This window comes from Petromyzon marinus, chromosome 21, assembly GCF_048934315.1.
Source record: "Petromyzon marinus isolate PM22_M1 ecotype Great Lakes invasive population chromosome 21, UKy_Petmar_22M1.pri1.0, whole genome shotgun sequence".
NCBI classification, from domain to species: Eukaryota; Metazoa; Chordata; class Hyperoartia; order Petromyzontiformes; family Petromyzontidae; genus Petromyzon; species Petromyzon marinus.
Window position 1 is genome coordinate 14,197,316 of NC_133687.1, and position 14,406 is coordinate 14,211,721.

The 14,406-nt window shown below is 47.2% G+C and overlaps 1 protein-coding gene across 1 annotated transcript in view; it reads left to right on the forward strand.

Moving 5' to 3' along the window:
• LOC116944580 (AP-2 complex subunit alpha-2-like) overlaps positions 1–14,406 on the forward strand; it is a 51,235-nt gene that overhangs the window by 25,855 nt on the left and 10,974 nt on the right. The window contains exons 14-22 of the mRNA XM_076068620.1: positions 530–706; positions 3,086–3,336; positions 5,083–5,157; positions 6,830–6,912; positions 7,578–7,666; positions 9,755–9,879; positions 12,402–12,518; positions 13,436–13,505; positions 14,153–14,287. Of these exons, the coding sequence (XP_075924735.1) occupies positions 530–706; positions 3,086–3,336; positions 5,083–5,157; positions 6,830–6,912; positions 7,578–7,666; positions 9,755–9,879; positions 12,402–12,518; positions 13,436–13,505; positions 14,153–14,287 (1,122 nt within the window). The remainder of the gene's footprint in view (positions 1–529; positions 707–3,085; positions 3,337–5,082; positions 5,158–6,829; positions 6,913–7,577; positions 7,667–9,754; positions 9,880–12,401; positions 12,519–13,435; positions 13,506–14,152; positions 14,288–14,406) is intronic.

A 14,406-nucleotide genomic window follows, 5' to 3' on the forward strand; every position in this document is an offset into this window, starting at 1 on the left:
CAAATAAGCATTGAAAGGGTGGTTGTTCATCTCCCGTTTTACAGCCCTGAGCCAGCGGTGGCGTGGGGTGAGCATCCATTGGGCATCCACCGTTGACTTTGCAAACAAAGCGGTGATCTTCTATGAAGAGGCCAAACCAAATCTGCCCAATAAATATTCCATGGCCTCTGTTCCTTCATTGACCTTATTGTTCAACTCCACTGACTCTCCTGAAGCCCTCTCCTGGCTAGCAGACCTCGACATTGCCTTTTTAACTCCTAACATAATGCCATACGCCAGAATAGAAAAAAATGTTCACATCATCAACCCATCCACCTCCATTTCTCCGTACTCCTCCTTTGGGTGTCTTCTGTCTGCGCCGCACATGCACGTATCGTTTGCCTAACCGCGTTGCCTCCTTGGTCGGCCTCTGCCCATGGTGCAAAGTGACGTGCCACCGAAATTTTCTCCTTGTCCCAATATGCTCTTAACCGCTCTATCCCTCTGCTGTTTCCCCCACCCACCCACCCCCGTGGTTAACAAAATCAAGGCCACGGTGCTGGAGGAGATGCCACCGTTTCCAGAGCGCGAGTCGTCCATCCTGGCCAAGCTCAAGAAGAAGAAAGGCCCGTCCACCGTCACAGACCTGGAAGACGGCAAGAAGACCGGCCCTGGTGGAGAACTCAACGGAGGATCTGAACCCATCGCACTGAAAGCGAGCGCCCTTGTACGTACATCTATACCTCCGGCACGTCGCGCTGTTTACATGCTGAACGTTTGTTTTCATTTCAAACAGTTTTTTTTTTGCAAATTGGGTTCTCGGAGTCCTATTGAGACGAATAAACTCCTGTCCAAAATGACAATATTTACAGGAGGAATTGTTTTGTAGTTTTGCCTAAAGAATTTGGGGGCCAGGCATGAGACGCCGGCAAACAAAATGCTCACGCTGTTCAACGGAGCTATTTTATCCAAACTTTACTGCACCTCTTCATTGCCTCCCGACTATGTGCTGCTCGATGTAGGTTGGCAGGAATGACCTGCTGGCGGTGGATATTACAAACTCGTGATCAGGGTCGTTTTGCATCTATATTTATATTAAAGGCTAAGGATGTCTGCAACAACTCGGCTGGCTTCTGCTCCCTGGATCATCTGCTTCGACCCCGAAGACAAGACGCTTTGGAGGAAATATCCCCGATGTATTTTTTTTGAACGGTGAAATTTTAGCAGTACAGCATTCGCACAGCCTCCTCCTTCAGTGGCATTTTAAAGGGGTTTGAATTTTTTTCAGATTTCATTTTAACGAAAGATTTCATTTTACAACTGTTATGTAAATTTCGATTTAAAGCTTTCGTCACTGCAGAGATTCATATTCTTGGTTAATTTGGTAAAGTCACGTAGAAGGGAAACAATAAAAATAAAACATAATAAAATTCTCACGACGTTTCGGCCACAATGCAAGCAGCCGTCCTCAGGTTATGTACCTTGGCAAGATAGTATGGAGGCAAAATCCATGGTGTATTTATTTAAAAGTGACATTGTATTCTTTTATATCGTTATTGAGCTATATCTTCTATCTGTCTGAAGAGCAATCTTTGATTTAGAAAATATAAGTAAAAATATGCGTGAATCTTTATTTAAGGTCTGCTAGATCGGCGCATGTTTACAGCTAGTAGTTTATAAAAGCCTAAATATGACTTGGTATCCCCCCCCACCTCTCTCCCAAAAAGATTGCCTTGTTGTGTACCCTATGTGCCGATGTGGAATTTGCACTCCTCTGGCTGGCACCTCCACTCGTCCCATGACATTGATTTTTTTTTATTCTTCATGGGTTAGCCCCTGCCTATCTTTACCCTCTCATTTAAGTTCATTCCCCACCTCCGGTTCTCCGCTCTGCTTCCCTCGAGGTTCTCTGTCCACCCCAAAATGTAAACACAAATCGATTGGTGAACGAGCGTTCACATGTGCAGCTCCCACAGTCTGGAACACTCTCCCGCTATACATCCGACAAATGAAATGACTTATTCAAATCTGAACCAACGGCCTATTTATTTGTCCTGGCATACAATGAAAAATAGGCATTTACATTATTGTCCAACTGGCTTGTAACTTTTTGGCCACTCCACCACCCCTCCAGTGAAGGTTCTCCAAAATCTGGCAAAATGTTGGGATTGTGGTCTGGGGTATGGAGACCGAGCAGATTTGTTTATTTTCTCTTATGGATTATTTTTTTGCTAAGTAGTGGGGTTTTGTTTTTGTTTAATCTGTGTACGGAACTGGATAATTGATGTGCAGCGTTGTGGGATGCAATTGCATGAATGATGCTCTATAAAATGAAATTATTATTTTTAAAAGGAACAATGGGCCGCAGCTTCTCAGTGGAAAGACCAGTGCTCTGGGACCTCCTTGCAGGCTTTGTGTGTTTACCCAAGTTCTAGTTAAAGATTCTGGGAAGTAATACACATTATAATAGAATTTGGGTCAGGTACTTCAAGGTTCACGAGGACCTAACGTACCTTAAACGCAAACAAATTAACAAATGTAACTTTTGCTGAAAAGGATTTAAAATTGTATTATTTTGGTTGTCATGACCTCCCATTTTCAGACAGACGGACAAAGTTAACACACTAACACTTTCAATCTTGGTTTGGAAAGCGTAGAAAAAGTATCCACAGATTGGAACTATCGAATAATGCCACACTATACACTTAAGTGAAATAATGTACGGTGCCCGCAAAAGCCACCCACTGTCTGCGTTGTGTGCCTCTATATGCACATGTGTGTCTTGGGTTCCACACATGCAATTGCCTACATGCCTGTGTGTGTGTGTGTGGGGAGCGGTAGTGTAGTGGTTAGTGCACTGCGCTACGAACCCAGCGACCCAGGTTCGATTCCAGCTCACGGTCAGCCAGTGACGAATATCTGAACGGGTCCTGAACCTCAAATGAGTACCTGGTGCAGTGTAAATTTCGCCACTAGGATGACAAAGGTGATCGGGTGTCGTGCTGGCCACCCAACCGTTCCGGCCTTCGTAGGTGCTCGCTGACAGCACTTTCCCCAACAGTCTTAGGGCTATACAGGGGAATCTTTGTCTTTTGTCTCGGTGCAGTCCACCCCATCCCCATCCGCGTCTGCTGACCTGCTTGGCCTCGGCGCCCCCGCGGCGGCCGCGGCGGCCGCGGTGGCCGCAGTCGCGGCCGGCTCTGTGCCGTCGCCGGGAGGGCCGGGGCCCAGCGGCTCGGTCGTGGGGCCGCCCGGCGGAGGTGGCGGGGGAGGAGGAGGACTGCTCGTCGACGTCTTCTCCGACATTGGCACCGCCGCTGCGTTGCCTTCGATCTCCTCCGACGAATACTTTGCCAAGTGAGTTGCCAACGCGCAGGATCGCTTTGAGCGCAAAAGTAAAACAGCTACGGCGGCGCTGCTGCCCTCTTGCAGTGGGTTGCTGCGTCTCCCGTGCTGCTGCCACGATCTGAAACGGCCTCTCGCTTTGCTGCCTGACGACTCGCGTGTGGAACAGTTAAAAAAAAAAACAATTGGAACGAAACTAGCAAAGAATTCGCAGGACTGAAACATGCTGAACCCATTTTGATGTTGTCACACAGCCCCTAGCCAACTCGCTAACAAACGCATATGTGGGGTGGGAAGAGGCGGAGTGTAGAGGCCGTGAAACGTGTGTCATCGTTGAGTGTATGGGAAAATTTACGTTGGCGCACAAACACACACGTTTGTGCATGCGAAAATGTATGTATAAGTGTCGCGTATGTTTGTTTGCGTTATATATTTCCATAAAGCGAGTGCACATGTCAGGCGAATGCATTTGTATGTTGCTGCATTGTCATGGACACCCGCACACTATAGCAAAATGGCAGTTGTAAGATCGCTGCTCGATTATGGCAAAGCTAAGTGCTGTCCTCTATGGAATGTAAAAGAAAAACTTTTCTCGGGCTACAGAGGGTCCAGAACAAACTTGACCTGAGTCGTCACACGGTCACCAAAAGCGATCGCCTTCTCAGCTGCTCCTGAAGCCTCCGCGCTGGTTCCCGGTGCGCTTACAGAACATGCTGTACGCTGGCACTTCTTTCCGAGCTCAGCACTGTGCTGTGGCATACTGTTTAAGACCCAAGGTAGCCGTACGGAGCGTACGCCCGTCTCATTCTCAACGCGTGCCTGTGTTTGTTTCTGTCTTTTGAGGGTTCGTCCTGGTCTTTGTATTTTTGCGGATTTCCTCAAATGTTCTCGGTAGGCCGGGGCCTCGATCCAGAGTAATTCTTGAGATATTTATTTTGGTGATGGCTTTTTTTTCAGGGCCTTTCTTGCTGCTGAAAGCCGTGTGTAATTTTGGCATTTTCTCGCCGGTTAAGCGGATTGCAGTTGCCAATATCCAAAATCCCTCCGCATCATTGTTAAGGTCCCCTCGGCAAAGGGTGTAGCTACCTTTTTTCGAGGCTTGACCCTTGCTTAGCGAGAGCGATGTCGTTCGCGTAGACAAATATTCCAAGATGCTGAGTGTGTGGCGTGTCGCCCGTAATATTAATTGTAATAATGGTGGCGCAAGCAACGGGGGACGGGTGCTGCCTTCCTGGTCTTTCCTGCTTTTGGCAGCTTTTGGCTGGCCACCGAACAAAAAATGGTCACCGCATCACGCGCTTTCAGGTGCACTTGTGCAGCCGTCTGGAACGCTCTTCCCTCCAATATTAGGAAGCCCCTGGAGCTATGCACTTTTAAATCGCCTAGATTAACAAACTCATTTCTTTTAGAACTGACTTGTATTTAGATTGTCCTTCCTCCGATTTAGCACTGTCGGCTACGTACGGTGCAAAAGAGGTTCAACATGCGCACGTGTATATACATCCCCGCGAAATGCTTGGAGACCGAGGTTACTCGGCATTTGACAGCGGCTGGCTGCATTTGCGGCACGGCATCGGAACCGTTGGGACTCTTTCATTAATAAAAAGAGAGCCCCAACACAAGTGTGTGCTCACGGGCGTACACTTTGCTTTCCGTGGTGCATGCGTGCGTGCACTTGGAAGTGTGTATGCCCTTTTGCTGTTTGACCGTACGCGTGTGTGTGTGCGTGCGTGTATGCACATCGGGGATTGTGTGCAGCCAGCGCACTCTCTCCCCGCCCGTCTCACTCTCTGATGACAGCGCCCTGCATGGCGCCGATGAGCTCTTTAACAAGTAAGATGTCCGACCCCTAGTTCCCCCGCACCTCCCTCCATCGTGCGTCCCACTGCGCATCCGGCCAAAGTGTCAGTCTGACCGTTCGCCGTTCAGTGGAAGGGGATGCCCGATCCTGCACTGGAGTCGCGGCTTGCGTGTGGGTGGTCGCTCTTCCTCCAGTTCTACTGTGGGCCACTCGGCCTGAGTTGTGAAGTAGTTTTATTGTTCTCTCGGTAACATTAAGAATACACCGTTTCTTTTTTACTCTTTGTATTGCCCGCATGTGTACGCACACCGAGTAAAATAATACAGGCGCACGTGTAACGTGTGCACATGTTCACGCGTGCACACAAATGCACACGGGCCCTGTTTCGCTGGATTTCACCCAGCAATTGGCAGACTACCGCTCCATGGGGTGAAATTGGAAGAGCCCTTCTGTCCTTTGCAAATTGCAATGGATGCTGAGACAAAAGAGCCGATTTGGGAGGGGGGTTGATCTCACAGTGAATACGCCCATCACGTGACCTCACCTCTGATAGGGGCCAGTCTTCTAATCCAAAATCCACGATGGGCACACCAAAACAAAGGTCCCCAGTATAGCCTTGGCAGACTCTTGGGGCAAGTGCTGTTAGCAAGCATCTATGAAGGCCAGCGTGGTGCACGAGGGGGTGGCCAACACCACGCTCGGCCGCCTTTGTCTCCCCAGTGGCAATGTTTGCACACGTCGCACCAGGTATAGTATACTTGTGCCACGCCCCTAAGATCACAAATATAATTACAGCGGCGCGCACACGCGTACGTGCTCGCTGTCTCATCTCTCTCGCATGTGTCTGCAAGGCAGAGTAGGTACACGCGTTTTTTTAAACGTTCACATGTTGGCACTCAAATCTTTCTCCGTCACGTAACTGCTGTTGACGTTATGTAAAGTGATGCTGGCCTACTCCAGGCTGATCTTTGTTTAGTCCACTACAGAGAGATGGCGATGGATTAAGATGATGCTGAAATTTGCTCTTGCAGGGATTTTAATGCACGATCTCAATATCGAGAGTATTTCGTGCTGTCAAATGAGCTGTATCTTAGCGTGTGGAATATGACAAATTATTTTTTTGTAATTTTTTACAATGTGGGACAATTATAAATTGTGCCATCCCATAGTCTTAAAATTGATGGCTAGCTCTAATAATGCTATATATATACACACGACAGCAACACATAATGATTTTGAACTCGTGTAATTGTGGGACTAGGATAGATTAGCATGGCTAATGTGTTTCTCAGACACTTGGTGTCACTCAACAGTACGTCACAATGTGCCAACATCAAAGCCTAAATTCCAACTGAATATAATGCACAATTATATTGTGAATACTGTATATACCTACCTTTTTTAGTATAGTGTTAAGATTAAAATATATACTTCTATTTAGCCCTCTCCATGTAAAAAAAAAACATGGTCAGTGGCCAAGACAAAATAGCAAAGGCATTTCTGGTCCATATCAGACAGCGTTGCAGCAATGCAATCTAAATCTTTATTGGGATAACTTCATTCTAACAATAGTCGTTCTGAAAAAGGTCACAAACGGTTTTAACAAAAAGTTTGTTCCTATTAAGGGAACAATACGTGAATATATTTAGAAAAAAATATATTTGCAACACGAGTGTGTATTTGTCATTTATCTTTGTCCCTTAGGTTTGTGTGCAAGAACAATGGAGTTTTGTTTGAAAATCAGCTGTTACAGATTGGCGTCAAGTCTGAATACAGGCAGAATCTAGGTAAGTGAGTGGCGAGGGGGATTGTGTGTGTGTATGTGTGTGCGTGCGTATGTGAAACTGTTAGCGCTCTGCGCTATGAATCCGAGTTCGATTCCCGCTCACGGCCAACACAAGTGATGATTAGCTAACCCGGTTGTGGGCCTCCACTAGGTCGATTCGGCCTAAAATTAATACCTGCTGTGGTGTGTAAGCATCGCCGTGCTGCTGGCCACCCCCCCCCCATCGTGTGCCGTTCTGCCTTCGTAGATGCTCTTACAGCACTTGCCCCAACAGTCTGTTAAGGCTATAGGGGGAATATTTTGTCTTTGTGTACTTAAGCGTCAAGATGTCAATGAGCACACTCCACTAACATCCTGGCAGCAGCAAGATTTTCATTCCCGGCCACGCACACAGCTGCACGTGATGACGCTGACATGCGCCGTCAGAGCCATATTTGGGCAGTAATTAAAAAATGAGTTGCTGGCTCCCATGTGGTAAAATCGAATCGCCCGGGTAGCTGAATGTGGCAGTGCCTGCACCTTTATTAATCCCGTCATTTAGTGGTGCCTCCACAGGGTGCATCAAGCCCTTGGCTAATGAAACAAATCCTTCCGCGGGCACCTGAGTCTGTCTCGGAACTAACAAGAGGTGCCATGCTCGTTCTTGTGTCTGCCCGCAACACGCAGGCCGCGTCTGCCTTTTCTACGGCAACAAGACGTCCGTTCAGTTCCAGAGCTTCTCGCCCACCGTCGCGTGCCCCGGAGAGTTGAAAAACCATATCCTTGTTGTACGAGCTTCTTTTATTGCGACCTAAAAAATAATGATGACAAAAATGCGATTTTTTTATGATGTGGATTAATTGAACACGCACGCTTTCGCGACCAATATTATCCATTAAAGAGGTTTTTGGGTGAGATCGCGTAAACATAAATGTGTTTGTTAAACCCACCACCACCCGACACAGCCAAATAGTAAGGTATGTCACATAAACAAAACATGCCAATTCGTTACTAGTACAGCACACACCGGTGTGCTGTACTAGTAACGAATTGGCACGTTCTGTTAGCGTGACAAAACTTACCAATTGGCTGTGTCAGATGGTGGCAGGTTTAATGACGTATTTAACGCACCCAAAAACCTCTTGTAGAGTATGTGGATTGTTGTGCGGTCGGTTTTAAACAGGGCAGCCCACACAGGCAGGTTTGTTTTTGCCAATGCTCAGGGAAATTGTAATTTCGCTGTCTTGGGTTTTTGTTTGTTGAGTATTAGTTGCTTTTGTTAAAACCTAAGAGTTCTAAATATATTCATTTGGCTTAACGAATTTTGAGATTTTCCGTCCAAACCTTAAGAACCATAAAACTGCCCTATTTTGACACACTCAGTCTTGTACATAACCTCTCCAAAGGATCATAAACATGTCCTTTCTTACTCTTCGAGTCTTTCAAGTTAATTAAGAACAAACCTACTCGTGCTATAATTTGATTTTGCAATAATTGTAATTCCCATTACCTCATAAACCCCTTAATGAGGCCTGTGTTTTGCCGAATTGTCAAGTGACTCAACTGACGCCCAAGAATATCAAATAACGTGAAAACGCATTATGTGACCGTCGATATTGTCATTTAAAAATGCATCGGTCGCTCCGGTGGCCATGTGGCAGAAATCGCCCATGCGTTCCTCATTCCGTCTGCGACATAGGTCATTGTTGCATAACGCTCGCATACGCAGCCTGTCATCCTCGAATCTAATTTATATTTAGAGAACGCATTCACTCAAGGCGCTTGACATCGGGATGACAAAATGGTAAAAGATTTGATTAATTTTGATGGCCGTACAAGGATTCAGGAATGAGTGACAGCGGTAGACGGGTACCGAAAGATCACAAAAATGGTCTGGGAGGGATGGGAAGGAGTGGGAGGGGCGAGGGGAGGGAAGAGGAAGGGAATTGGCGATAGAGAAGAGGTGGAGCTTTACGAGAGGAACGGAAGAAGGTTGAGGGGGGGGGGGACTGCTCAATGTACAGGGGGAGTGTGAGTCTGGGTGGTAGTGTTGAGTCTGGGTGGTAGTGTTGAGTTTATGGGCAATGCTGATCAATGTACAGGGGGAGTTGATTCCAGTGGAGGGGTGCACGGAGAGATAAAGATCGAAAACGGGATTGGGCACAGGGAGAAGGAGAGAGAGAGAAACTGGGAATGAAGAGGCTGAGAGGGGATGTGGAAGGAGATGAGAGGCAAGGTGAGGTGTGGGGCAAAACGAAACTATTTTTTATTTTATCGGTAAAGCTCTTTTTAAGAAGCGACCTGACCATCACAAACAATAGCTCAGCGAAGTGGCTTACCATCATCACGTGCAAATTTATAGCAGCAGCCAAAGACTCTGAAACGCACGTCGGCGATTCTAAATGTGCAAGGCGGTGGGCGGCGTGTTGTGCTTATAGAATTAAAATATGTATTTATACTGGAGGAGGAATATGATGAGATATAAAGCTGATTTTCCACCGATATCCAGTAGGGGCACGGTGTAAGGACATTACAGGAACAAACAGTACAAAAACACGTAGGCTTTCGCGACCAATATTATTCATAATAAAGGTTTTTGGGCGAGGTCACGTAAGTATAAATGTGTCGCTCATTTATACTTACGCGACCTAACCAAAAAAACTGTTATGAACAGTACAAAAAACACGGACAGGACTGCAAAGTCCAAGAAAGGGTAAACAAATCGCCCAAAACACACAAATACAACATTAAAACCATCCCTGCCCTACCAGGCAAAGCCCCACCGAGGCATTAACTTATTCTTCCCAAAGCGACCGTGGCCACAAATGATCGCCTCCTTGACTGCACGGGGGCCCCCCCTCGCACAGCTGGCGGTGGAGGCTCGCACAGTGGAGCCGCTGATCGACGGTGGGGCACAGGTGCAGCAGATGATCAATGTCGAGTGCTTGGACGACTTCAGCGAAGCACCTCTACTTACCATCCAGTTCCGGTGAGACCCAGAAACTCCTCTTCGGCAACACAGAGACGGGTAGGGCGTGAGAGGGCTTGAGCTTGTTGTTGGCCTTACGAAGCTGATGTTAGGGTAAAGGCATAGTGGTTTAAATTAATAGGTTGTGTTTATATTCTTAGCTCTTTCGGTAAAGTCACGTTGAAGGGAAACAATAAAATAATAATATATATATAAAACAATAAAAATTCTCACGACGTTTCGACCATAACACAAACGGTCGTCATCAGGTGTGAAAAAGCCAACGGCAAGTTTCTTGGCGTTGGTTTTTTCAGATAATTTTTATTGTTTTATATATTTTATTATTTTATTGTTTCCCTTCAACGTGACTTTACCGAAAGAGCTAAGAATATGAATTACTGCAGTCACGAAAGCTTTCAATCAAAACTTAGGTTGTGTTTATGTTAAATGGAAAGGTTCAGGGGTAAAAGGTTTTGTAGTTAATCGTAAAAATGGTTTAGAAGTTGAGATGTGCTTGGGTTAAGGATTTGGGTCTGTGAGCCATTTGGGGTCCAATTAGTGTTCAATTTTGTGTTCTGGTTTATGCTAAGAAGTTATGGTTTTTTTTTTTAGACTTACGATTTTAGCGTGTGGATATGGTTAATAGTTTTGAGGTTATGGTTCATAGTTTTGAGGTTATGGCTATGGGCTTACGGTGAAGGTTAGGGTTTTATATTCTTGGTTCTTTCGGTAAAGCCACGTAGAAGAGAAACAATAAAATAATAAAAAAAATATATATATAAACAATACAATTCTCACGACGTTTCGACTGCAACACAAGCAATCATCATCAGGTGTGAAAACCACAGCAAGAAAAATGTTAAAACATTTTTTGGCGGTTTTAGTACTAATTGGTGGTGGTGGTGATGGTAATGATTGAGCCCTATTGAGGGCACATGTTAAACTCTTAGTTGTAACTTGCTGACCCATCCCTACTGGACATCTGCAAAAACAGAGCTTCAGAGCTCATTGGATTCCTCCTGCAGTCTAAATAAATATTCTGGTATCCTCTCATCCTCTGGAGCACTCGCCGAGTGCCTAATCGGCGAGCCATGCGATGGCCATGTGGCTTTACGTGCAGTCCCCCCGAAACATTGGGGGGGGGGAGTGCAGAAATATTGGCAATCGTATGTTTTATTTTAAAGCGGCGTTATTGACGAATGGTTTTTAGTTAGTTGTGCTTGTCCACCACTGCCCATGCAGCATCACGATGCGAGCTTGTCTTAAACTTAAAGTAGAACCCCTCTTAATGACCACCCCTGTTAACGACTAATTGCTTAACGACGGGCCTCCATAGAGCCCAATGTGTAGTATATAGTAGTGTAGTGGATAATGTACTGTATAGTAGCGTAGAGTAGAACCCCTTTTAACGACCTCCCCCCCTCCACTGTTAATGACTAATCACATAACGACAGGCCTCCATAGAGCCCAATGTGTTCGCTTACTGAACAATCCCCTGTTAACGATGGGCTGTTGTAGGTACAGTAAATATGAATTAATGCATTGATTAACCGTCTTTATTTTAATGTGTTTATAATGTTGTTAGTATCTTTATGTATTAATATCCGTTTAATATTAGAAAGTATTTTTTTTCTATTAAAAACGGGTAACTTTCGTTTCCATTAACGTGCATTTCCTATACTCGCTTAACGACCAAATCACTTAACGACCGGTTTCGTGGAACCAATTACCGTCCCTAAGAGGAGGGCTTCTGCTGTCTGTGTGGGCGTCAACATGGCCGAGTAGTAGCACATCAACCGCTTGTTGCAGAGGTTTACGGTTACAGCCCCATGGCTACCCTGTTTAATCCTGCGCGGAGGGGGGGTGGGTATGAACCGCAAATGTCCGCACACCGTCTGCTTTACAGTGGACGTTGAAGATCCCATGGCGCTATTCAAAAAGGAGGAGGGGACGTGGCCCTGAGGCGTTATGGTCCACATTTCTCAAATGAGAAAAATGGCCCGCAAATCTACTCGCTTGGCAAACCAAACACTAGAGTTGTCGCCCCCAACTTGTCAAAAACCATAGCGGTACTCCCCTGATAAGTGTAAAACTCGGCGAGGCCTTCCTGAGTAAATCAATGCCAGTGAATAAATGTGTTTTACACGCATGTATATGTACTAACGTATGTGTGTGCGCAGTGGGGCACAGTAGTGTAGGGGTCAGCGCGCCGCACCACGAACCAGGCAAACACCAGAGAGTGGATTCCCGCTCACGGGCATCAACATTGGTGGCGATTAGCTGAACGGATCCCGGGCCTCATCTCGGTCGACTCGGCCTTAAATTACGACTTGGTGTGGCGTGTAAGCATCACCACCGGGGAGACAAAGGCGGCCGAGCACAATGCTGGCCACCCACCCCCTCGTGCGCAGTAACCAGCCTTCAATAGGTGCTACTCACTAACGGCACTTGCCCCCCCCCCCAACGGTCTGTTAAGACTATAAGGGGGATCTTTGTCTTTTGTGCGTGGTGCATATGGACGTGTGCGTGCATCCATGCACCAGCTATGGGGGCTCCATGCAAAGCATCACGATGCAGCTCCCCGTCGTTCTCAACAAGTTCTTTCAGCCGACTGAGATGGCCTCGCAGGACTTCTTCACACGCTGGAAGCAGCTAAGCAGGTGCTGCCCGTGCCCCCCAAGGCTTCATTTCGCTGCCAGCCGAGGAGACTTGGCAGATCACGCAGTCTGGAGAAGTAGACACGTCTGTGTGCGCACGTGTGGTGGGAAGCCGGTAGTGTAGCGGTTAGCGTGCTGGCGCTACCAACACGGCGACCCGAGTTCGAATCCCGCTCACGGCCAACGCCAGTGACGATTATTTGAACTGGTCCTGGGCCTCCCCTAGGTCGACTCAGCCTCAAATGAGTACCTGGTGTGGTGTGTAAGCATCACCACTGGGGAAGCAAAAGCGGCCGGGCGTGGTGTTGGCCACCCACCCCCTCGTGTATCGTGCCGGCCTTCATAGGTTGCTCGCTAACAGTGCCTGCCCCAATAGTCTGTTACAGGCCACACGGGGGATCTTTGTCTTTTTGTGTGGTGGGGAGCGGTGGCGCAGTGGTTAGCTCACTGCGCTACGAACCCGATGGCCCGAGGTTCGATTCCTGCTCATGGCCAACACCAGTCATGATTTATATTAATGTTCCTTTTTGAAAGGCCCGCGGGCCACGGGTGGCCCTTAGTGCGACCCCTGACGTGCAGCCCCTGACAATACACAAATGTGAAAACACCCCCCATCATCATCGTGCAGCTCTCAAACCCCCCTCTGAAAATTAGTGAAGAACACTGATCGGATGACTCAAACTCACGAGTACCTGGTGCAATGTGTAAAAATTGCCACGAGGGAGACAAAGGCGGCCGGGCGTGGTGCTAGCCACCCACCCCCTCGTGTGCCGTGCCGGCAATCATAGGTGCTCGCTAAGAGCATTAGCCCGAGCGGTATGTTCAGGCCGCTGGGGCATACCTACGCCATCGTTATCGGTTGATGGCGGTGTAAAGAAAGACTAAACGTTGCTGGTTTTTCTGTGTCTGTGTGAGTGCAGCCCACAACAAGAAGCCCAGAGAATCTTCAAGGCAACGACACCAATGGAACTAGAGGTTACCAAAGCCAAGGTGCGCGTTCCCCATCGCTTGTACACAATGTAAAACGGAATGATTGAAGGTTTATAATAGAGGGGTTTTTTTTTGGGTTAGATCGCATGAATATAAATGTGTCGTTAAACCCGCTACCACCCGACAGCCAATTAGTAAGATGTATCACGTCAACAAAACATGCCAATTTAGTTATTCGTTCAGCACACCGGTGTGTTGGAGAGTAAACCCATTCGAATTGTAAATGTTTTTTGAAAAAGACAAAAGACAACTATGAGCTCTCAATACAGAATTTCCTCGGTTAACGCAGGAGATGCGTTCCTGAAAAGTGCCGCGTGAAGCCAACATAATTTTTCCCGTAAAATATATAATACGATAAAGTTTGGCGAGATACTAGGTACTCCTACGCACACGCAGTAAGATGGCAGTACCGCTGTACCACTCGGCTACGCAGCTCAAGAACGTAGTTCGTCGTTGAGTGCTCCGAGTCTACGTTATAACGGTGCGCGTTCCGCGTTATGACATTCCCCCCGTTGTGCAAAAAGTGTTCCCTCGTGGGCGAACCGCGTTATGGCGAAAAAGCGTTGTGTGACCATACGCGTTTAAGCGAGGACTTATTGTGTTTGTGTATGTGTGCGCTTGCAATCTTGTGCACACGTGTGTATCAGCTGGTTGGGTTTGGCATGGCCATGCTGGAAAGAGTCGACCCCAACCCGGACAACTATGTGGGGGCAGGAATCATCCAAACTAAGACTTTGCAGATCGGCTGCCTTCTGCGACTGGAGCCCAACCTGCAGGCACAGGTATGAGTGCGGCTCGATTTACATTTTTTTGAGCCGGCTGGGCCAGGATTGGGCAAAACTTCTCGCCAAATGTTCACCCTCCAGGCAACTGGAGAGCAGCAGCTCAGACTTTTGAGTGG